Here is a 22,992-nt window from a genome sequence, read left to right as displayed (position 1 = left end):
AATAAGTTAATCTTACTTAACTATTTTTAGAACCATCACTAGTAAACTGTTGATGATGGATCATGGTTTTGTTGAACATAACCTGAGAGAAATCGGTTTGCAGGCTTGTCTTCCTTACACAGACAGAGTTATAACGACGATGGACAAGAAGGCTGTAACGCCCGGACTTCAGGTAAAATTCCTTAAATTGTAAGTGGATATTGACTTTGTGTATGGGTCGAGTACGCTGGGTGTAATCATGGTACGTTGGGCGTACCATGGCGAAACTTAGACACAAGACTTTCCCCCTGGTTAGCTGGGCGTACATATGGTACATTGGACATACTTAATCTAGGGGAAAACCCTAAATTTTAGGGTTTGGACCTCATTTAAGCACATTATGCCCCAAGGTTCCCTCATCATCAGCCTCCATTGTCCTTAAAAGCTATGTCTTAAAACCTTAATCCATTTTTAGAGAGATTTGATCCTTGTGTGTGTTTTGGTGTGTGTTTGATGCATCTTGAAGAAGAAGAGCTCATTGGAGGAGGATTAGTTTGCTTAGAGCTTGAAGATCCAACACTCTCTTCAACTATGCATGCTTTTAGACAGGGACGAAGCTTGTATAGGGCCAGGAGGGGTTGTGCCCCCCCCCCCTGTTTTTTTTAACTAGCCCATAACTATTAAACTTTTTTACATATTAGGCCTAAATCTATAAAATTTGACTTTGCCTCTTGTTCTTCAATTTTTGTACATATTCTATTCACCCTCCCAATCAACACTTCAAGCTCCGTCACTGCTTTTGGAGGTATAAAGCTTCAAACTTTATGACTCCTTAGCTTAGATCCAAATTTGTGATCATATTTGGTATGTTTTGGTCCTTTGGTTTGGTTCTTGTGAGTGGGAGTTACTCCAGAACTTGTCTTGGTCATTTCTTGGTATTTCTGGAATTGTAGAACCATAAAAATGGCACCTTGATGGGTTAAGCTCAACCATGCATGAGTTGATAGTCTTAATATGAAGTTAGAATGTTAGAAATGCATGGTGGATCTCTTTGAGCCATGAAAAGGCATCAAGTTGATGACTTTATCACTTAAGACATTCCCCTGGAGCCACATCTGCAAATTTAACGTTTCGACTTGAAGGATTAAGTGCTCCACGAGGTTTTGGTAATCTTGAGCGTACGCGGGGCGTACATAAGTGTATGCTAAGTGTACGTGTTTGAGCCCCCGTTTTCCCTTGGTGGTATAAGTTGTACGTCAGGCGTACTTAGGTGGTACGCTTAGCGTACTCACCAAGAACCTTTTTTAGCCTTTAGGTCTTTTGGCCATTGTTGGGCCTTAGGTTTTGGGCCATTATTGGGCCTTATGTCTATTGGGCCTTGTTGGGCCTTAGGTATTTTGGACTTGGGTCATGGGTTGATGGGCTCATTAAAGGAATGGGAAAAAAATGGTGTTCTACCCCTTGGCATGTTAGATGGTAATCTGGACCTTTTATGGGTTATTACACTGATTATTTATTAGGGTTAATTTGGAATGTTCAGTGTGAGGAGCCATAGTAGCAGTAGACGGGAGTGTGGTTTGTCTATCTTCATACTGAGGTGAGTTCCTTCATTGTGTAGGATGATATTTTCTTTGTGACACTTACTATTATATATGTATGTGCTTGTTGTATTTGTGACTCTTGTTGATATGATTATATGCTTAGTTATAGGGGTGAAATAGACCCAATTTTGGTTGAAAGAGACCAAAGGGGGTGAAATAGACCCAGTACCGGTTGAAAGAGACCGAAGGGGTGAAATAGAGCCAGTACCAGTTGAAAGAGACTAAAGGGCGTGAAATAGACCCAATTATGCTTTTGACTGTTATGTATGTATGGTATAGGGTATTTTGAGGAAACTCACTAAGCTTTGTGCTTACAATTTTATGTTTATGGTTTGAGGTACTTCCAGTTCGAAAGGGAAGGGCCTTGCATGATCGCACCACATACACCCATGTTTTCCGCACTTTTATGATTTTAGGAATTGTACTCTGATAACTATTTTACTATGACATACTTTTGGATGATTTGATATGAATATTTGATGGTTTGGGTTGAATTAAAAATGAAATTTTTACCTATGATTTTTGGGATGTTACAAAGGCGCTGATGGGTTGAAAGGGGGTGGCGAGGCGGTGATGGAGGTTAGAGGTGAAGTAAATATGTAATTTACTCTCTCTATTACGTTATAATCTACAATTTAAATCAACCATCCCAAACACGCAAATTTTAGATTCATCTTCCGGTCCGTACAGGCTAAACACACCAACCCGAAAATAACAACATTTTGATTTACCCACTGGTGGCTTCATGAATAAGTTTCAAGCCCAACCCTCCCAAGGAGACGAAAAATTGGTATTAGAATCACAAGTGGAGAAACAAAAAAACCTTCAAAAAGAAAAAAAACAAAATGAAGACAAAAAATGTCCTACGAGTTGGATCGAATACGAGGAAACAACATTAGCTCGAGATTGGATATTTATCTCCGAATATACTCATAACGGCAACCACCACTCCATGATAGCTTTTTGGGAATGCGTTTTAGAAAACTTCCATGCAAACATGGGAAAGGGCGTTTATCGGAGCAACAACGGTCTTTACAACAAATGGTGTGACTGAAGAGCAAGTTGCACCAAATTCAAAGACATGTTCAAAAATCTTACAAATATACATAAAAGTGGATCGAACGATTTTAACATTTTAAATACTAACCTTTAATAATTTCAGAACAACAAAAGTGATAAATCATTTAACCATAAAAAATGGTTAGTTATGCTAGAGGGTTTGAAATGGGTTCTTCATCCAGAAGTTGTTTCACAATCAATCGGATTCAACAAATAGTTGAAAACATTGGAATCAAATGACTACACCGATATGTCGGACGTTGGTACAAGAATAGAAATCAATAATGAATTCGATGAGTGTACACCACACGTATCCCTTCAACAACTGGCTTGAATGAATAAAGGAAAACAAGCGGCATTGTCCTTAGGATGCTGGACTATCATGTTAGAAACTTTCTTCCAACTGTTGAAGTAGCGACCTTGCGTACCTTAGGCTGCTGAGGTATTTAATGTGGTTGACGCTCCAAAAGCATGGTGGGAAGTTGATCGAGTGAGTTAGTTTATTCATGCATATAGTTTTTAATGATTATATTGTATCTAAATTTTGTATTTTTTTTTACCGGGTACTTTTCTAGTACACGTCAATAGGAAACATTGGATGCTTGGCGAGCTATGGCTCGAGACCAAGACCCTCTACATATATGACAGTCTCACTTCATTTGGAAGTGTTGATTATTTTTACAGTGAAGGCTATTTTTGAGATATCAAGGCATAATGTCCAACATTCTAGAAGGCATTAATTATTGGGCTAGAGTAGGTTTACCGCCACGGCCAGTCATTTTAAATGTTGTTACACTTCAACATATCATCAACAAGAAGGGCCTTATGGTGATTGCAGGGTCTTCAAGTGTATGCTTTTGGAGTGGTTGGTGTCCGACTTTCACATGTAATTTCCTAGTTCACCAAATTCTTTGGCTTATTCTTTTCATTATAGGATGGCTACTATTTTTTAGATCTTTTACAAATGAAACATTGGCCGATAAATGTTTTTAGTGCTATATGAAACATCCTACTTTTTGTAACACCCATTTTCCCGATTTGATCATTGGAAGACTTAAGGATTTCAAATGTAAGATTTTTAGGAAAATCTTATGCCACGACGTGGTAAGATGATGACCACGACGTGGCCATGTCACTTAAATGAAGAAACATATCTGGTTGGCTGCCACGACGTGGTGAGAGGGTGACCACGACGTGGTAGCTGTTGCAGCCCAAAGCCTAATAATTTTAGGGTTTCTCCCATATTTAAGGACCTTCACTCATGGTTTATGACATTTCCTTCCGCCTCCATATCCCTATTTCAAAACCCTAGCCTGCTTTCCATGGTTATCAGCTTGGTGGCTTGATCTTGAGCTTGTTTTCTTGATTTTGTGAAGCTTGAGGAAGAAGGAACTCCATACTGGTGCAAGGAAGCAACGAGTTAGCTTAGATCCTTCATTTCCTCCATATTTCTAAGTCATTTGAGGTATAAAGTTTGCACCTTGATCCTTGTTCTCTTATATTCAAGTTATTTCCTGTTAAATGTGACTTGAGCATTTGGAGCATTCTTATGGAGTAATTGGGTTCAATGGATCACTTCGAACTCAATGGAGCCCATGGGTTCATGGAGCATGTGACAAAGGTACAGATATTCTGAGAAAGGAATGGATCATCAGATAAAGGAACGAATCAAGTAAGAAATGAACATATCTTCCAAAAGGTGGTTTGGAGCAACTTGGAGCAACATGGAGTAACATGGTCCAACATGTTGATCCATAAAGATGTTGGGCCAAGGTGATGTTGAGCCAAGGCGAGGTTGACCAAAGGTGATTTTGAGCCAAGGAGATGTTGCACCACATATATGAGAAGTTGTGCCAAGAGGATGATGTGTCATGGAGAAGATATTGTGCCATCATGGACCATCTTGGTACATGATGCACCATCTTGATTCCTTTGTTGTTCCATGTTCATCCAATTATGATTAGAAGATGATCGTGCACAAGAAATACACCATGTTGTGCCACCATGATGGATGTTGGCCATTAGTGGTCATGATGAGCCAACCGTGCATTATGTTGCTCCACTATGGTCAAGGTGATCCATCATGTGTGTTGCTAATGCTCATGGGCTGTATGACATGGAAGAATGTTCTATAAGATGATGCATGGCAGAATATGATTGGTTGTCACCATTCATGGGCCTATGGGCCAATGGGATTGGCCCATTAGGGTTTTAGGTCTGATCCCTCAAGTATAAATATGGATGCATGCTAGGTCATTTTGTATCTCAAATTCTAGAGTGTTTGGAGAATCTATCTGAAAATTGTACTGGTAACCTCTATTTGAGAGTTCTGAAATAAAGAATACTCCCCTCTTGCACATGGATGTAGGTCACCTTGACTGAACCATGTAAATAATGTGTCTTGTGTGCTTTTAGTTTTGTTAGTTATCCGCTTTACTTCCTAACAAGTGGTATCAGAGTTGCGGTTTGTATTCCTGTGATTAAAGATGTCTACTCATAAGTTTGATTTGGAGAAGTTCAATGGTTCAAATTACTTCACTTTGTGGAAGGTGAAGATGAGGGCTCTTCTGGTTCAACAAGGATGTGTAGTGCACTGGAAGGAGAGGCAAAATTGCCAAAGAACATGGTGGCTGAAAAGAAGGTGGACATTCTGAAGAAGGCACATAGTGTCATTCTATTGAGCTTAACAGATGAAGTATTGAGGGAGGTCGTGGATCAAACAACTGCTTCTAGGCTCTGGGATAAACTTTGTGACAAGTACCAGAAAAACTCACTGACGAACAGGTTATATCAGAAGCAAAGGTTGTACACTCTCAAAATGTCTGAAAGTACCCAAGTGAAAGATCATCTGGATAACTTCAATCACATCATCTTGGATCTACAAGGGGTTGATGTGAAGATTGAAGATGAAGATCATGTGCTCATTCTCTTATGTTCTCTTCTTAATTCATATGAGAATTTAATTGATACCATGCTCTATGGTAGGACAACGATAATTGTGAATGATGTGAAGGACTCTTTGATGTCCAAGGAAATGAAAAGAAAATTTTCAGTTGGAGAGGAGGTGTCCAGTTCCGGTTTTTTTGTCGGGAGAGGAAGGACAGAAGAGAGGAAAGGGGAACAGAAGGAGATCACGTTCTAAATCAAAGTCCAAAGGTTCACAAAATGCGAAATGTAATAACCACAAGGAGAAGGGGCACTTCAAGAGAAATTTTCCACAAATGAAGAATAAGTTCAAGAATGAATCAAATAGCAATAACATTTTTTCTATGGTTCAAGAAAGTTCTAATGAAGGGAACGATGGTGATGTACCGACTATTAGTACATCCAGTTCTGTAGATGCTTGGGTCTTGGATTCTGTAGCATCTATCACAAGACGTATAATCATGACTGGTTCGACTCCTTTCAAAGAGTGGGATGGCACAATCAAGATGGGTGATGACTAGGTGATCAATATTAAAGGTAGTGGCATGGTGAAGATCAATATGCACGACGACATGGTCAAGAAGTTAGATTGCTGGTACGTTCCGAAACTTTGAAAGAATTTAATCTCTCATGTGTAACACCCGAAATCTAGAAGGTCAATTATGAAAATAAATTATTTTCAACGGACAACTCGTCGAGTTGTTGGTGTAAACTCGATGTGTTGAAGGATTTTGGTACGCGTGTTTTTAAGGACCAACTCGAAGAGTTGGTGAAGGAAACTTGACGAGTTGGGCGCTGTTTGAGAAACCCTAATTGTTAGGGTGTTGCACCCTATTTAAAGTCCTTATGTCTTTATTCTGGCCTCCTTATCAGTCTCCATTGTTTTCCAAACCCTAAATCGAGTTGTAGCCTCCATTGTCAAGTTTTTGGAGCCTTGGAAGGAAGTTTGGTGTTCATTTTGTGCATTGTGAAGGAATTAGAAGATCTTGAAGTTTCTAGCTTGGAGAAGGAAGTCTTGGATCCTGAATCTCTCCATTTCTTGCAGTCATTTTAAGATATCAAGTTCATACCTTGACTTATGGGTGATTAGATCTCCTTATTTTGGGTTTTTGTTGTGTTTTGGTCTCTTTTTGAGTATGATGATGGAGTAGAGTCATTTTAGGGGTTGTTCCTTCAAATATGAGTTGGTTTTGGTACCCTTGAGCTTAAAAGTGCAAACTTTATGAGGATTTTGGGGTCATGCATGCATTAAGTCATCTATTAAGTCCTTTCCAAGCTCAAGAGCTTCATTTAGACATGCATGAACGTAAAGTTGGCAACTTTACATGGTTTTCCAGCTCAAGGAAGTCAGATCTATGATTTGGAGTCATGTCCTTGTGGATTAAGTGCTTAATGTATTAAGAGGTGGGTTTCTGGAGAACTCGGCGAGTTTGTTGGATAAACTCGGCGAGCTGGATCGGTTTTCCCTGACATTTTTAGATTGATAGAGGAACTCGACGAGTTGGTGGGTCAACTCGGCGAGTTGTCTTGTTTTTCCCGATTTGTGAAGATCAATGGAGAAACTCGACGAGTTGAAGGACAACTCGGCGAGTTGGGTCAACTTGGACCATTGAGTTTGACCTTCGATTTATGTCTTTGAGCAAGTTTGCCCTAAGGGGTACTAGATGGTAATCTGAATTGTAATAAGGAAACTTATGGGCTTAGGATAAGGCCCATATGGGGTTGGGCCCAATTTGGAAAATTAGGCCATTAGTGGGCCTTGTGGATCTTTTGATTTTGGGCCTTAGTTTTGGTGCATGTTGGGTCAGGGGTAAACTGGTCATTTTACCCCAAGTACGGATTATGGATTATAGCATGGAACCCAATTGCTAATTGGGTGTGTTGTTGGTATTGATAGCTCGGGAAGCCGATAGGGCAGCAACTAGGGATTTTCTTTCGGGGAGCTTCTGCATTCAAGGTGAGTTATTCTCACTGCACTTGCGGGTCGAAGGCACCAGTTACATCCCATTGGATTGATGTCCTGTTATGCATGCTATTGTATTGTTATGATCTGTTAGATCGGTATCCTGGTAGATAAGATGTTGCTATGTTGTTAGGATCTGTTAGATCAGTATCCTGGTAGATAGGATGATGTTATGCTTAGTGATCTGTTAGATCTGTCTGCTATCTATTCTGGCTAAATGTTTTCCAGTAGCATGTGTTGATGTAGTGTGGTTGGGTTGAGAATGTACTGCTTAGTGCTGCCAGTCAACAAACCTTGTAATGTTTATATCGGTACATTATATGTATGCTTATCTTTTATGTATATGTCGACATGGTTTGTGTGTGTGGTTGGGTTGAGGCGGACCTGCTTTGAGCTGGAGACCAACAGACCCAGGGAGTCCCGGATAGACTGAAGGCCAGTGGGGTGTACCAGTCATTCCGAAGGCCCGAAGAACGGTCCAGACAGGCTGAAGGCCCGGTGAGGCGGTCCAGACATGTTGAAGGTTCTGTGAGCGTAAGAGCCTTTAAATAGGCCACAAACCCGATCAATTAGGGTTTCCCTCAGCAGCGCTGACTCGGCGAGTCAGATACCCGACTCATCGAGTCCATTCATTAAACACGTCACCAAGTCGCGATCTCACTGGATGAGTTGGCTTAAAATAAATGCTTAAATTAATATACCTGGAAAACCGGATGTTACACATGTACCACACCCTTTTTCTCTCTTCAAAATCCTTTTTATGAAAATGGTTTTTCTTTTAAAAATTTTATACCAAATCCTCAGTTTGAGTTCAAACACACCCGAGAGTATGTCTGAATCCCTCAAACTAAGGCTCTGATACCAACTTGAAATATCCCAAAAATACGGTCCAAAAATTTTGTTTTTAATTATTAAATAAAACCATACTTATCAGATCATCACATAAAATCATAAGTCATTGTAACTTAAAATATTATAACATCTGTCAAACATATCAGAGTAAAAATATCCCAGGCTAAAATCATGGTGTGTGCACTGCAGTCATCCCGAGCTCTTCCCCTTGCTACCGGAAGTACCTGAAACCAAAAATGAAAACTGTAAGCACAAAGCTTAGTGAGTCTTCCCAAACTACCACATACCATACACATAATCACATAATCACATAATAACATATTTGGGGCTTGCTTGCTACATCGGGCCCCGCCCGGCATCGGACAATGTTCGACATCGAAACCCTGCCCAGTATCGAGCAAAGCTCGGTATACATATAAACATATCAACAAATACACATAAATAATCACATAACATAAACATATAAACCTTCCTCGGGCCCCGCTCGGCATCGAACCAAAATTCGGAAACATTCAAACATTCCTCGGGCTTTGCCCGACATCGGACCGAAGTCCGGAAACATACAAAACAGATACATGCAAGAATCACGAAGACATCAAGCATACAAACATTCATCGGGCTTTGCCCGGCATCGGACTGAAATCTGAAACATATAAACCTACATTGGGCGCTGCCCGACATCGGACCTTAGTTCGGAACATACTAACGTACATAAACGGGCCGGCATTAGTGCCTTCGACCCGTTCCTACAGGAGGAAACTCACCTTGCAAAGCTGAATGCAGAATCTCACGATAAGGAATCTCTAACGGCTGCTCCGACGACTCCTCGAGCTAACATTACCAAAATAACACTTAGTCAAACTCCAATAATCTTTCTTAGGGTAAAATGACCATTTTACCCCCTGATCTAATTTGGACCATAACCTAGGCCCAATTCCATCTAACATTTCCAAGCCCACTAATGGCCTAATTTTCTAAATTGGGCCCAACTCCTCAAATAGGCCTTCCCTTAAGCCCAAACATGTCCTTAGCCCAATAACTTACTTCTACTAGCCCACTAGCTAAGAAGTCCAAAGATTGGCCCAAACCGAGGCCCAAACGACGAAGAATCTGAATCCGGTGAGTACGCGGGGCGTACTCCTTTTTACGCTAAGCGTACAGGCTGCATGGCTTGTACGTTGTGCGTGAGGGGTTTTAGGTACAACAAATAAACTAGAAACAATTCCTAAGTTCACATGCAACCTACTTTGGATCTATGTTTTAACTATTGAACATACAACTTTGAATTGCAAAACAAGAACCCTAGAGGAGAGAGGCTAATTTCGAAATTAACAAACTAGGGTTTAGGGTTTACATACCTTTCAATTGTTATAGCAAACAATTGATAATCCCTTGATCTTGATCTTGATCTTCTTGGAAGCTTTAGCACCACAAGTGTAATGCCTCTAATGGAATCACACCCAAACTAGCAAGAAGGAAAGTAGAAGAGAGAGAGGAGAGGGAGTATGCAAAATCTCGGCCTTAGGGTTTCTTCAAAAGAAAGAGTGACCAAAAACATGAACCAGGAGGCTCCTTATATAGCTGAGGGATTTAGGGTTTAAGGGAAACCCTAGTTATCCTTTGCTTAAGGCCTAAGCAAACCCAATGGCCTTATCCAAGCCCCTATGGACGAAATTATTAGGGTTTCCCCTAAAGATTTCGTCCACCCTCTTCCAAGGGGTTTCTAGAGCCTTCCACTCAACTATTAGATAATTGCAAACTAGTCCCTGCACCTTATAATTAATTCTTTTAACCCCAAAATCAATTCTGATTAATTTCTGGCTAACAATTAATTAAACATAATGATTTCTAATTAATATATTAATCCATTAACATATTAATAAATCATTTATATATATATATATATATATATATATATATATTAATTTATTAATCTTATAAATTAATATCTCTCCTTTCATAATTTCCTTGTCCAGTTGCTAGGTTGAGGGCAACCCAAAAGGACTGTGCTGCTATCAATTCAAGTACATATCAATTATAGTTATGGGTTTAGACACCTAATCCAACAGTCTCCCACTTGGATAAGTCTGTAACTATAATTGCTAGTATGCCTTCTAAATTTGACCAGCAAATTGTAGCTTCCAAAAAGCTGCTGCCGAACTCTGGCCCAGTCAGTTACGTGTCCTAAGATAAGTGATCATATAACCCTTCGTTCTGCTTGATATCCCCAGACAAAAGACATGGAATGTAATCAATCTCTTTGTCCAGAATCTATGTTTCCCGATTCCTGATTTGTGATGATGTAGGACTTCTAATCGAACACATCAATTTAGTCCTGGCTGGGCCCAACACATAAGTCAACACCAAATCATCGAGGGGCCCACATATATCGCTTTTCCTGTTAGGGCAAAAGGAACGAATAAACGTTGACTCATATGCTTGTATCTTTTACTCATCAAATTATGCATGACAATACGTTTTATAACACCAAGTTACTGATGCGTTTTCGTATCACCAATGCACAACCGACTTGTAAATTACAACTCATATATCTTCGTTTCAAGATTATAAGATATTATCGTCTCAGTATTACTCGTGATGAATTCCATGAAGTAATACTCTGAGCGAGGGTTTATCCAATACTCAAATCTCAATTTCTGAGTACTCATGAACATTGCAGCAATTCTATTGCCATGTCTATCCTTAGACAATCTGCAATCCAATTCATGACAGTCTTAATTCACTACTTACTTCCAAGAGTACGAGCGACTGTGGAGTTTGAATAATCTCATTATTCAGGAAGTAAAACATGCAAAAATGAAACACAATAATAAACAATCGACAAAAGGTAGTAGCCAAACTTATAAATAATACTTTATTATTTAATCACCAAAAGTCAATTACATTTACTTTGTTACAAGTTTCAAAAACTAATCTAACTACTAAAACTAATATCATCTTTCAGTCCTATGCTCCGAGCATGCTGAATATGCTTAGCCCTACTCAGACCCTTTGTGAGAGGATCTGCCGGGTTATCTTCAGATGACACCCTCTTTACTATAAGATGGCCTTCTTCTACTCTATGTCTGATGAAATGGTACTTTCTGTCGATATGTCTGGTCTTACCATGATCTCTTGGTTCCTTTGTCAAGGCAACCGCTCCTTCATTATCGCAGAACAGTTCCATAGGCTCCTGGATGGTTGGAACAACTCTGAGATCCCCGATGAAGTTCCTCAACCAAGCTGCTTCTTTCGACGCTTCACTTGCTGCTATGTACTCTGATTCACAAGTAGAATCAGCCACCGTATTTTGCTTGGAACTCTTCCAAGTAACTGCTCCTCCATTCAGTAAAAACATCCAGCCTGACTGAGAACGGAAGTTATCTCTTTCCGTCTGAAAGCTGGCATCACTGTAACCATCTACTCTCAAAGTATCACTGCCACCAAGCACAAGGACCCAGTCCTTTGTCCTTCGCAAATACTTGAGTATATTCTTAACTGCTACCCAATGAGCTCTACCTGGGTTTCCCTGATAGCGACTGACCATGCTCAAAGCAAATGTCACATCAGGGCGAGTACATGTCATAGCGTACATGATCGATCCGACAGCGGAAGCATAAGGTACACGACTCATGTCATCTATTTCAACATCTGTACTCGGGCATTGAGTCTTACTCAATTTGGTATTGCTCTGGATAGGTAGCTCTCCCTTCTTGGAGTTTTCCATACTAAACCTCTTTAGTACCTTATCCAAGTATGTGCTCTGACTAAGTCCAATTAGTCTCTTCTTTCTATCTCTCAATATTCTAATCCCAAGAATATAGGCAGCTTCTCCAAGGTCTTTCATGGCAAAACACTTTCCAAGCCAAGACTTAACTTCTTTCAAGGTTGGAACATCGTTACCAATGAGTAATATGTCATCGACATATAACACCAGAAAAGTTACTATACTCCCACTAGCCTTGATATACACACAAAACTCATCTTCACTTCTAGAGAAACCAAACTCTTTGACTTTCTCATGGAAGCAAAGATTCCAACTGCGAGATGCTTGTTTCAATCCATAAATGGATTTCTCAAGCTTGCACACTCTATTGGGGAACTTTGCATCAACAAAACCCTCTGGCTGACTCATGTAAACATCTTCAGCCAACTTCCCATTAAGGAAAGCAGTTTTGACATCCATCTGCCAGATTTCATAATCATGGAAGGCAGCTATGGCGAGCAATATCCTAATAGATTTAATCTTAGCTACTGGTGAGAAGGTCTCATCATAGTCAACCCCTGGGGTTTGAGTGAAACCTTTTGCAACCAGTCGAGCTTTGAATGTGTGCACATTCCCATCCATGTCTGTCTTCTTCTTGAAGATCCATTTGCACCCAACTGTCTTGCGACCTGGTGCACTATCAACCAAATTCCAAACTTGGTTGTCATACATGGACTTAATCTCGCTGTCCATTGCCTCTTTCCACTTGGAAGCCTCTGGGCCTGCCATTGCTTCCTTATAAGTGACTGGTTCATCTAAGTTTACCAGTGTTCTGTCACTTATGAATGTGTCACCATCTGAAGTAATATGAAAACCATACAACTCAGGTGGCACACTCACCCTAGTGGATCTTCTAAGAGGTAATGAGTTATCAATTGGTTCAACAGGAACTGTTTCCTCTGGTTGAATGCTAGTGTCATCTAAGGTTCCTTCATTGGCTGACTCTTGAATTTCTTCAAGGTCAATAGTGCTCCCACTGTCCTCTTTGAATATGAGCTCTCTTTCAAGAAAGACTCCTCTTCGTGCTACAAAGACCACGTTCTCACTAGGCCTGTAGAACAAATATCCAAAAGACTGCTTTGGGTAACCAATGAAAACACATTTCTCACTTCTAGCTGCTAGCTTGTCGTGAGTCTCTCGTCTTATGAAAGCTTCACAACCCCAGACTTTAATATGTGCTAACGAGGGAACTTTCCCTGTCCACATTTCGTGAGGTGTTTTGGCAACCTTCTTTGTAGGGACAAGATTGAGGATGTGGGCGGCTGTCTCTAAGGCATACCCCCAGAAGTGAATAGGAAGCGAAGCCCGACTCATCATAGAACGAACCATGTCTAACAAGGTTCGATTGCGCCTCTCAGCTACACCATTTAACTGTGGTGTCCTAGGAGGAGTCAATTGTGAGACTATCCCACATTCTTTCAGATAGTCGTTGAACTCGATACTAAGATACTCCCCGCCTCTATCGGATCTAAGTATCTTTATCTTTCTGCCCAATTGATTTTCGACTTCATGCTTAAACTCTTTGAACTTTTCAAAAGTTTCTGACTTATGCTTGATCAAGTAGATATATCCATATCTGCTATAATCATCAGTGAAAGTCACATAGAATCGATTAGCTTCTCTTGTAGTTGATCTGAAGGGTCCACACACATATGTGTGTATGAGATCCAACAGACCTTCACCTCTTTCACAAGACCCTGTGAATGGTGATTTTGTCATCTTTCCCAAAAGACAAGATTCACACATATCATCTGACTTTAGGTCAAATGATTCCAACACTCCATCCTTTTGGAGTTGGGCTATGCGTTTCTTGTTAATGTGTCCAAGACGACAATGCCACAAGCATGCCTTGTCTACACTATTAGACAAGTCAATATTAAGTACACTATTTCCTAGGCTATCAACACAAGTCACTGTTTCATACACACCATTACAAGGCAAAGCTTCAAACATAAAAACACCATTCTTATAAACAGAAATTGAACCATTCAAATCATTAAAAGAATATGTAAAACCTTGTCTGAACAATGCATGAAATGAAATAATGTTTCTCGTCATCTCAGACGAATAGCAACAATTTATTAAATCTAATCTAACATCATTACTAAGCAGAAGCTGATAAACTCCGATCTTGGTTACTGGTGAAGACTTTCTGTTTCCCATGATCAGGTTTATCCTTCCTCGCTCTATCTCCTCACTTTCCTTTAGACCCTGCAAATCAGAACAGATATGAAAACCACATCCTGTATCAAGGACCCATGAACGAGAAGATAATGAGTTATTAGCAGAAATAGTGTAAATACCTGCCGAAGATGGCTTCACTTTGCCATCCTTGATATCTTGCAGATATTGTGGGCAAGATCTCTTCCAATGCCCCTTTTGGTTGCAGTAAAAGCAAACTGCCTCTTTTGGATCAGAAACATGGGGAGTGGAACCATTGGGCTTAGCCTTTGGGCCATTACTAGATGACCCAGCTTGAGCCTTGCTCTTCCAGTTTTGCTTGGGAGGACCTTTCCTCTTTTTCCCCTTTCCCTGTCCAATAGCCAAAACAGGGGCACTCGTAGGTGTGGAGGGTATACTTTTACCCTTCATCCCTGTCTCAGCTGTCTGCAACAAGTTGTGCAATTGGGCCAAGGTCTGCTCAGTATTGTTCAAATGGTAAGTTAGAATAAACTGACCATAACATTCAGGAAGTGAGTTCAAGACCATGTCAATGGCCAATTCCTCATCAAAGTGAATATTGAGCTTGACCAAACGCTCTATGTAGCGTTGCATTCTTTGCACATGTGACACTACCGACTCCCCATCCTTCATCTTGCAAGCCATGAGTGACTTGACTACTTCGAACTTTTCTTGACGAGCTCGCTTATGGTACTTTTCCATAAGGTCCTTGTTCATCTCGAAAGGCCAGTAGTCCTCATAGTACCTCTGCAGTTCTGGGGACATAGTTGCCACCATGATGCATGCGACTTTGGTAGCATCATCGTAATGTTTCTTGTAGGCAGCAAGATCTTCAGGAGTAGCTTCATTCTCATCAAGCTCTTTGAGCTCCTTTTCAAGAACATATTCTTTGTTCTCGAAACGAAGAGCCATCTTGATGTTGCGCATCCAATCGTTATAGTTTGAGCCATCCATAACGACTTTGGAGCAGATATTGAGCAAAGAGAAGTTCTGGTTGGAGGAGGATGATGCAGAAGTGTTTCCAGGAGTAGACATCTGAAAAGAAAGAAAGTTTTAGTTAGATTTCAAGATACCTTAATAGAATAACCCAAAGATATAATATCAAGGTTAGGATCCAACTATGAAGATTCACAACTTAGAAATGCGATGCCGAGATCCAAGTGCAAATTTCATAAAGGTAGGTGAATGACGATTCACCAATTCCACCATTAGACGAAACAAACGAAGTGAAATTCCTAATTCTTTTGAGATACATTGAAACTATTCAATGGCATGTTTTAATCTCAGATTATGCTCTTCTATTTGTGACTGGGATGCCGAGGATCACAAACAAGATGTGAATAACCATGCAAATGTGCTTGGTAACCTCATTGTCTTTATCATTAACTATTGATGTGCTGGTAAACCACACACGCTCCATCAAAATGACAATTATGAGATACCCATTACTACTCTTTATTAGTGCCTTTTAGTGTGCTGGTTAACCACACACGCTCCACTAACGACCAATAAAGCATAATGTGCAATTTCATGGATTAGCATACTTTTCACATTTTTCCTAAAGTAACTAGAGTTGGGATTTTGAAAATAATGTTCTAGTACTTTCTTTAATATCATTATACTTTTAATGAGAAGTAGTTGTCCTATCAAATCCGTTCTGCTAACGACCCTTCACTAATCAAGGAAGCGGTGGGTGAGAGTGGACACCCATTCAACTACCATTTTATAGGCAGTTTCCTTATACCCCCCTTATAGATTAGCTTCGTGAATGAGGCATACTAGCGATTTGACTGACCATGTTCTTATACATATATAATATTAAACTTTTAATTATAATATATATATAAGGTGTGTTTTAAAACATTTTAAAACTTCAAGGGTTTATAAATTTCGAAATTTAAGCTATTAAATTTAAATTTAAATAAACCAATTAACTAGATTTAATATTTATCTTTTAATTAACTATTAATCAAATTATTAAATCTTGTAAGGATTATCTAATTAAATTAATCCATTAATTTAATCCTAATCCTTATCCCTCTAAATTTCGAAAATTAGGGTAAGGATAATTATCCAATTAATCTAATTAAGTAACAATTATCCAAAACAAGAAACCCTAGTTATCCTCTAGCATATTTCGAAATTTACAAGGGAGGAGGCTAGGGTTTTCAAAACCCTAACCCTAATTTCGATTAGGGTTCTTTGGAGGCTAGGGTTTTCGAAAAAAACCCTTTGATCCAAAACCCTAGAAATCGAAAATTTGGCCTTTAGGGTTTAATAGCTATAAACCCTAATTTGCAATTCAACAATTGTAGCAATTCAATTTAAAACAATAATGGCTCTGATACCACTTAGGGGTTTTAGGTACAACAAATAAACTAGAAACAATTCCTAAGTTCACATGCAACCTACTTTGGATCTATGTTTTAACTATTGAACATACAACTTTGAATTGCAAAACAAGAACCCTAGAGGAGAGAGGCTAATTTCGAAATTAACAAACTAGGGTTTAGGGTTTACATACCTTTCAATTGTTATAGCAAACAATTGATAATCCCTTGATCTTGATCTTGATCTTCTTGGAAGCTTTAGCACCACAAGTGTAATGCCTCTAATGGAATCACACCCAAACTAGCAAGAAGGAAAGTAGAAGAGAGAGAGGAGAGGGAGTATGCAAAATCTCGGCCTTAGGGTTTCTTCAAAAGAAAGAGTGACCAAAAACATGAACCAGGTGGCTCCTTATATAGCTGAGGGATTTAGGGTTTAAGGGAAACCCTAGTTATCCTTTGCTTAAGGCCTAAGCAAACCCAAGGGCCTTATCCAAGCCCCTATGGACGAAATTATTAGGGTTTCCCCTAAAGATTTCGTCCACCCTCTTCCAAGGGGTTTCTAGAGCCTTCCACTCAACTATTAGATAATTGCAAACTAGTCCCTGCACCTTATAATTAATTCTTTTAACCCCAAAATCAATTCTGATTAATTTCTGGCTAACAATTAATTAAACATAATGATTTCTAATTAATATATTAATCCATTAACATATTAATAAATCATTTATATATATATATATATATATATATATATATTAATTTATTAATCTTATAAATTAATATCTCTCCTTTCATAATTTCCTTGTCCAGTTGCTAGGTTGAGGGCAACCCAAAAAGACTGTGCTGCTATCAATTCAAGTACATACCAATTATAGTTATGGGCTTAGACACCTAATCCAACAGTGCGTACGGGCTTGTACGCCCAACGTACTACCCTGTTAAGCCATAAACTCCAAAAGTGCTTAATCCCTTAAGACCTTAAGCTCCAAACACAGATCTGAGTCCACTAAAGTGTCTTAAGACGTGTGTGATAGTTCGGACACTATATGATAAGTATTAGGAAACAAGAATAACGTAACTTTCTATCATCAATAAAGGTATGTAGTTTATAAAACTCTTGTGTACTATTCAATATATGTTATATATCTGTGATACAAGGAATGACGTTACACCGCCCGGTGTTTCCGCCGCCGACTGGGGTTGTGACACATTAACTTTTAGGTTATGTCCCTTTATATTCGAGCTTCCCTATGTTATTTTTTAGTGTAACCAATCAGAGATTTATTCTAAATAGTATTGGTGGGATACAAATTATAAAAATCTTAATCAAGCAAACTAACATTGTTTATTTATTCCTATCTTAAAAATGCGGCATTGACTAGACTAAGAAAAGGGATATTATGAGACCGGGAGTTACAAGACTTGTTTATATGTTTCTCACTTTTCAAAGTTTGGCCAATAAGATAGCCCAACTAAGACACATGTTTAGTAGCGAGGAATGGAAAATATGTAAAAAATTTCAAGACAGTTCAAGGGAAATCGACATATGCAATCATGGTAAGTACCACATTTTGGGACAACATAGTTTTTGTTAAAGGTTTTAGCCCCTTTTGTCAAAGTTCTTTGTATCCATCCATGGGTTTATATATGGCGAGATTCAAAGCGTGGAACAAAAAACTATCGATGCTTCGGGCAATAATAAAAAAACTTACAAGCCAATTTTGGATATCCTCTAAAAATGATTCAAGATAGGCTTGATATGAAGTCACATTAACTTTTAAACTCATATTATCTTTATAAAAATCTGGATATCCAAAATGATATCATTGTGACGGATGCAATTATTGATTTTGTTGATACAATATTTTCAAGAGATCACACTTAGCAAAACATATCATCGTGGTGGTTGAATTGTTGTTGTATAAGGGTAAACTAGAAAATTTTAGTCGAAAAGTTATATTTAAAGGATGTGAGGTGAATGACGACAAATTTGATCCGAGTACTGCATTTTTATATTTTATATATTCAGTAAAATTCAAATTTATCAATTTAATAATATGTTTGTTTTTAAATCGTAGCCAATTGGTGGAGCTTATGGTAAGCTCAAACTCCTCGATTGATAAAAATTATTACGAAGATTGTTTTTCAACTACTAGTTCGTTGGGATGTAAAAGAAATTGATGTACTTTTAAAGAGGTTAATAATTTTAGCCATAACTAGTAAGTTACTACCTCTGCTTCGCGGGGAACCGAACTTGTATAACTACGAAAGTGTAGGCAGCAAACTTGCAAATATACAAAACTTATGTGACCAAAGTGTGAAACCAAAAAAGTGTAGGGACGAAACATGTCAATATATTGTAGGGGTGTGCGGGGTGTAGTCTGCAAATTTTCTATTAGGTACTGACTATTTTTGTAATTTTTTTAAACACATGGATCATTTATGTAAAAAAAATTACACAATGACATTTTCTATAAATTACACGGGTAACTTTGTAATTTATTTTTTACACATGAGCCAAAACTATCAGCGTATAAAAATCTTAAATATAAAGACTATTTCTGTAAAAAAAAAAAAACATTTTCTGTAAATTACAATATTATAAGGATTAAATATGCCAATATTTAAAAATATTTATGGCAAAAATCTAAATGCATCAAGTTCACTATTCATTTCAAGTTTGAAATTAGTATATATAATAATTGTTAATTAGTTAACATATATTATATATTTATTAAATCTTTTTTTGCTTAATTTTAATTTTGTAAGTATATACAAAGAAAAAAATAGACAAGAGGCAATCAATCTTGGTTTTGTTTAATTTAATACAAATTTGATGGAAACTAACAAAAAATGATGTTTAAGGGTATGGAAGTACTATTAGTGATCGATGAATTGAGGCTCAAGATAGGATTGTGGAAGGTGATGCAGTCGTAGATGAAGTTAAGTTCGCACTACCTTGGAAGGCGGTTAGTGAATCCAAGGGTGCCGATGAATATCTAAAAAATATCAAAGAATTTTTGTAGAGAACTTGATCAAAAAGAATTTGAGTCCGAAGATGAGCAGGAAGTGAATTAAGATGTTGAATATGAATTAGATGAATTTAAGATCAATGAACAATACGGAGCTATCTTGCTTGAAGAGAAAGATTAATCTAAAACTATAAGAAGGAATATCTATTTTTGAAGTAGTGTAACATTTGAACATGTATCTTTTTTTTTTATTAGTATTCACATATTTTGCTATGAATTTTATATGGGTGTAATTTGTTTCAAGTGTGTGCTATATGCGCCTTAATCAACATGCTCTCCACATCCGGCTTAGATTTAGGTCGTATCTTTTGATTAAAATTTTCATATTTCCAGGTTGCATCTTTCGGGGAGTCTTAAATTGATCATTAACATTTTCTAAAAGATACAAGTAATGTCGTGTTATTTTCATTAAATCGATTGTTGAGTTCTTGAATTTGCATCACTATAGAAAGTGGGCATTGTAAAAATTCGATGTTGTTAATGCTTGACTACTACTTCTCAACTACCAATTTCCTTTATCCAACTTTTAGCTTCTAGGCTATAAAAGATGGAAAAAGGGGTTCGATTAATTTGTTGGAACATTTTTTCAAAGTACCACTTTTGGTCAATGACTATTGGATAGTTGAGTTTGAGAGCTTTTGGGAGATTGAAAGAGGAAAAAGAAGTAGAATTAATCTTTGTTTGAACTTCTTGGTATTCCAAACAGAGCAATTACTAAACTCATATATCTGTTTTGAGAATATTGATTTTCGTGTAATAACAAGAGAAAAAAAAAACATGTACAAAAAAGTTGGCATCCAAACAAAGTGAAACAAAAATCTTGAACAAATAAAACAACAATGCTTACAGGGGAGTATACTGTATACTGCTTCTTTCCTTCATCCATTCCCCATGATCAGAAGTTTGGAGTCATAAGAACCAATCACCCAAAAAAAATTAAAGAATTGTGTCCTATTAATATAATACCCTAAACCCTTTCCAAATTCTCACTGTGATCTTCTCCTTGAATGCTGTGAAACTGCACACCCTTCAAAGAAATCCAATACTGCAGTCTCAAGATCTTCAACAGAGTACTTGATGTAATTTTCAGGGTGCCTCCCACTCTCTATATGACTCCTGAATCTCCCAAGAAACGATCTGTAAGCTGGAATTAGTAGATCAGAAATGGAGATTCTTAGCTCTTCACGAAGCTGTGTATCTGGTATTAGCCATAAAGCTTGAGTTTTGTGAACGTCTTCAAACATGGCGTTGAAGGATTTGAATCGTTCTCGCAAAGCAGTTTTTGAAACTCCAGATGAGAAACTTCCACTCACGTGTAACCCTTCGTCTCTCAAACAATACAGTACTCCTACCCATGTTGCTCGTTGGTAGCTTGTTGCAGCTTGCCGGAATTTTGCTGTGAGTTTTCGCAGGTAATGATCTCCGATCATCTCTCTCAGCTCCGGTGAGCCTTTGATTTTTTGGACGATGTAGTGGACGTTGTTCATGATGAAGAGATGAGCGAGGGAATTGTCTTTATAGTGCTTGGATTTTCCTTCTAGATTGAATTGGAGAATCACTATGATCCAAATCAAATGGAGTGCTAATGGCGATTGCTCTTCGTGGTCTGAGAAATCCATGTCTGGAGTAGTTTGATCGTCTGAGTATCGAGAACCAGTTGCAGGTCTAGACACGATTAATTCGCTTAGGGTTTGCTTGTAATCTGAAATTAAGCTTATGTAATTCATCACGTATCTGGTTAATGGATGAATCGTTCCTCCAGGGACAGGAACTTTAGAAGGTTCGCGAAGAACTGCGTTTTCGAACTCGTTTAGCATTCCTCTAGCAGCTTCCGCCAGCCTCGAGAATATTTCCGTCGCTTGAACTCTAATTGATTCGGCTGATTTTCCGTCAAAAACAGCGTCGATATCAGGTAACAAATCAAACAAGGTATCGTGTAAATCCAGGATCTTGAATAGCTTCTCAGGAGCACGACGGCTGATACTAATGGCTTCGGCGAAGTTAAACAGTTGAACCGCCGGACCTTTAACCGTTTCCATGAAACAAGCGTCGTCTGCCGCCGTTCCTAAACCTTCGAAGATTTGCTCGCAGAGTCTCTTCTCGCTCGCGAACAAAACCCTAACGCACATTTTCGCTGCACGCATCCACTTCCCAATCTTCGCATTCAAAGCCTCCCATTCCATCCTTTGGATATCGCCGATACTTAATTTCTCAACTCCAAGCTTTTTGAAGCACGCGTCCACCGCGGATTTCCGAACACTACCGTACACCTGAACGCACTCCCGGAAGTAGCCGGCGGCGATCATACGCTCCGCGATGCTGCGAAGATCACATACGATATCCGAAGGAATCAGATCTATCTCGCGAATACTACTCATAGATCTGTAGCTCGAGATTGTATTGCTACTCTCGCCTCGTTCTAGAGAAGAAGAACCGTCTCTGGATATGGAGTCTTCATCACCTCGGCTGCTGTAATCGTCGTTTCCTGGAAACTCGCTAATGGAGGTGCTGGTTCTAGGAGTCAAGTGAGCCGATGACATCGACTCAGTGAGTGTCTCTGTCTCGACGGGACTAGCGTGGGAGATGAGTATGTTACGGAACTCATCCTCAAGTCTAGCCATGGCAATCTGAATAGCGCCATTGATTTTCTTTGACTGCTCCTGGACTCCGGCGGCTCCGTCATCGTCCGATAGAGTAGTTGACTCCATGGATAGTTGGATTCGATCGACTGCTTGTAAGTATCGATCAATCTCTTGGCGATCACCTTCAAAGATCATTCGAACCCTGGCGTCTTCCGCAGCCGTAGCGTCCCACCGGAGGATGATCTGTTCGGCAGTTTCATAAGATACAGAATCGTTCTCCGGCTGCTCCATGAACAACTATCAAATATTGGTTGCTTATTCAATTGAGAATCTAGAAATGGAAAAGAGTTTTGAATCTTTTTTATGAACAATGAAGAATTCGAATTGTAGGGAATCAAAGAGGGTTTGATTTGTACGGTGGTGTGCGCCTGTGTGGTGGTGGGAGACTGCTGTTAGGACTTTGTGTCGACGAAGGAAACGAAAGAACAATAAATAGCAAAAAAAAAAAAAAAACAAACAAACAAAAAAAAAAAGTTAATAATTTATTTGTGCTACTAATTTTCGTGTTTTACAATAATATATTATAATTATTATCATATAGATTTTTATTAAATTATGTGATCATGTTTTTAGTTTATACAAAGATACTCTGATATTAAAAGATTAAGTTTATTACATTATTAGTAATAGACTACACTATATATAACCTCATAAAATTATAA

General features: G+C 38.6%; 1 protein-coding gene across 1 annotated transcript; it reads right to left on the bottom strand.

Moving 5' to 3' along the window:
- Positions 1–20,492: 20,492 nt before the first annotated feature.
- On the bottom strand, positions 20,493–22,753 carry EXO70D3 (exocyst subunit exo70 family protein D3). The gene has a single exon (XM_079044901.1). The coding sequence runs from the start codon at positions 22,559–22,561 to the stop codon at positions 20,675–20,677; it is 1,887 nt and encodes a 628-aa protein (XP_078901027.1). The 5' UTR covers positions 22,562–22,753; the 3' UTR covers positions 20,493–20,674.
- Between the last annotated feature and the right edge of the window lie 239 nt (positions 22,754–22,992).

Source organism: Lactuca virosa, chromosome 4, assembly GCF_052849685.1.
Source record: "Lactuca virosa cultivar CGN04683 chromosome 4, Lactuca_virosa_CGN04683_v6, whole genome shotgun sequence".
Taxonomy (NCBI): Eukaryota; Viridiplantae; Streptophyta; class Magnoliopsida; order Asterales; family Asteraceae; genus Lactuca; species Lactuca virosa.
Note: the sequence above shows the minus strand (reverse complement) of the source record. Positions and strands in the feature narration are given on the sequence as shown.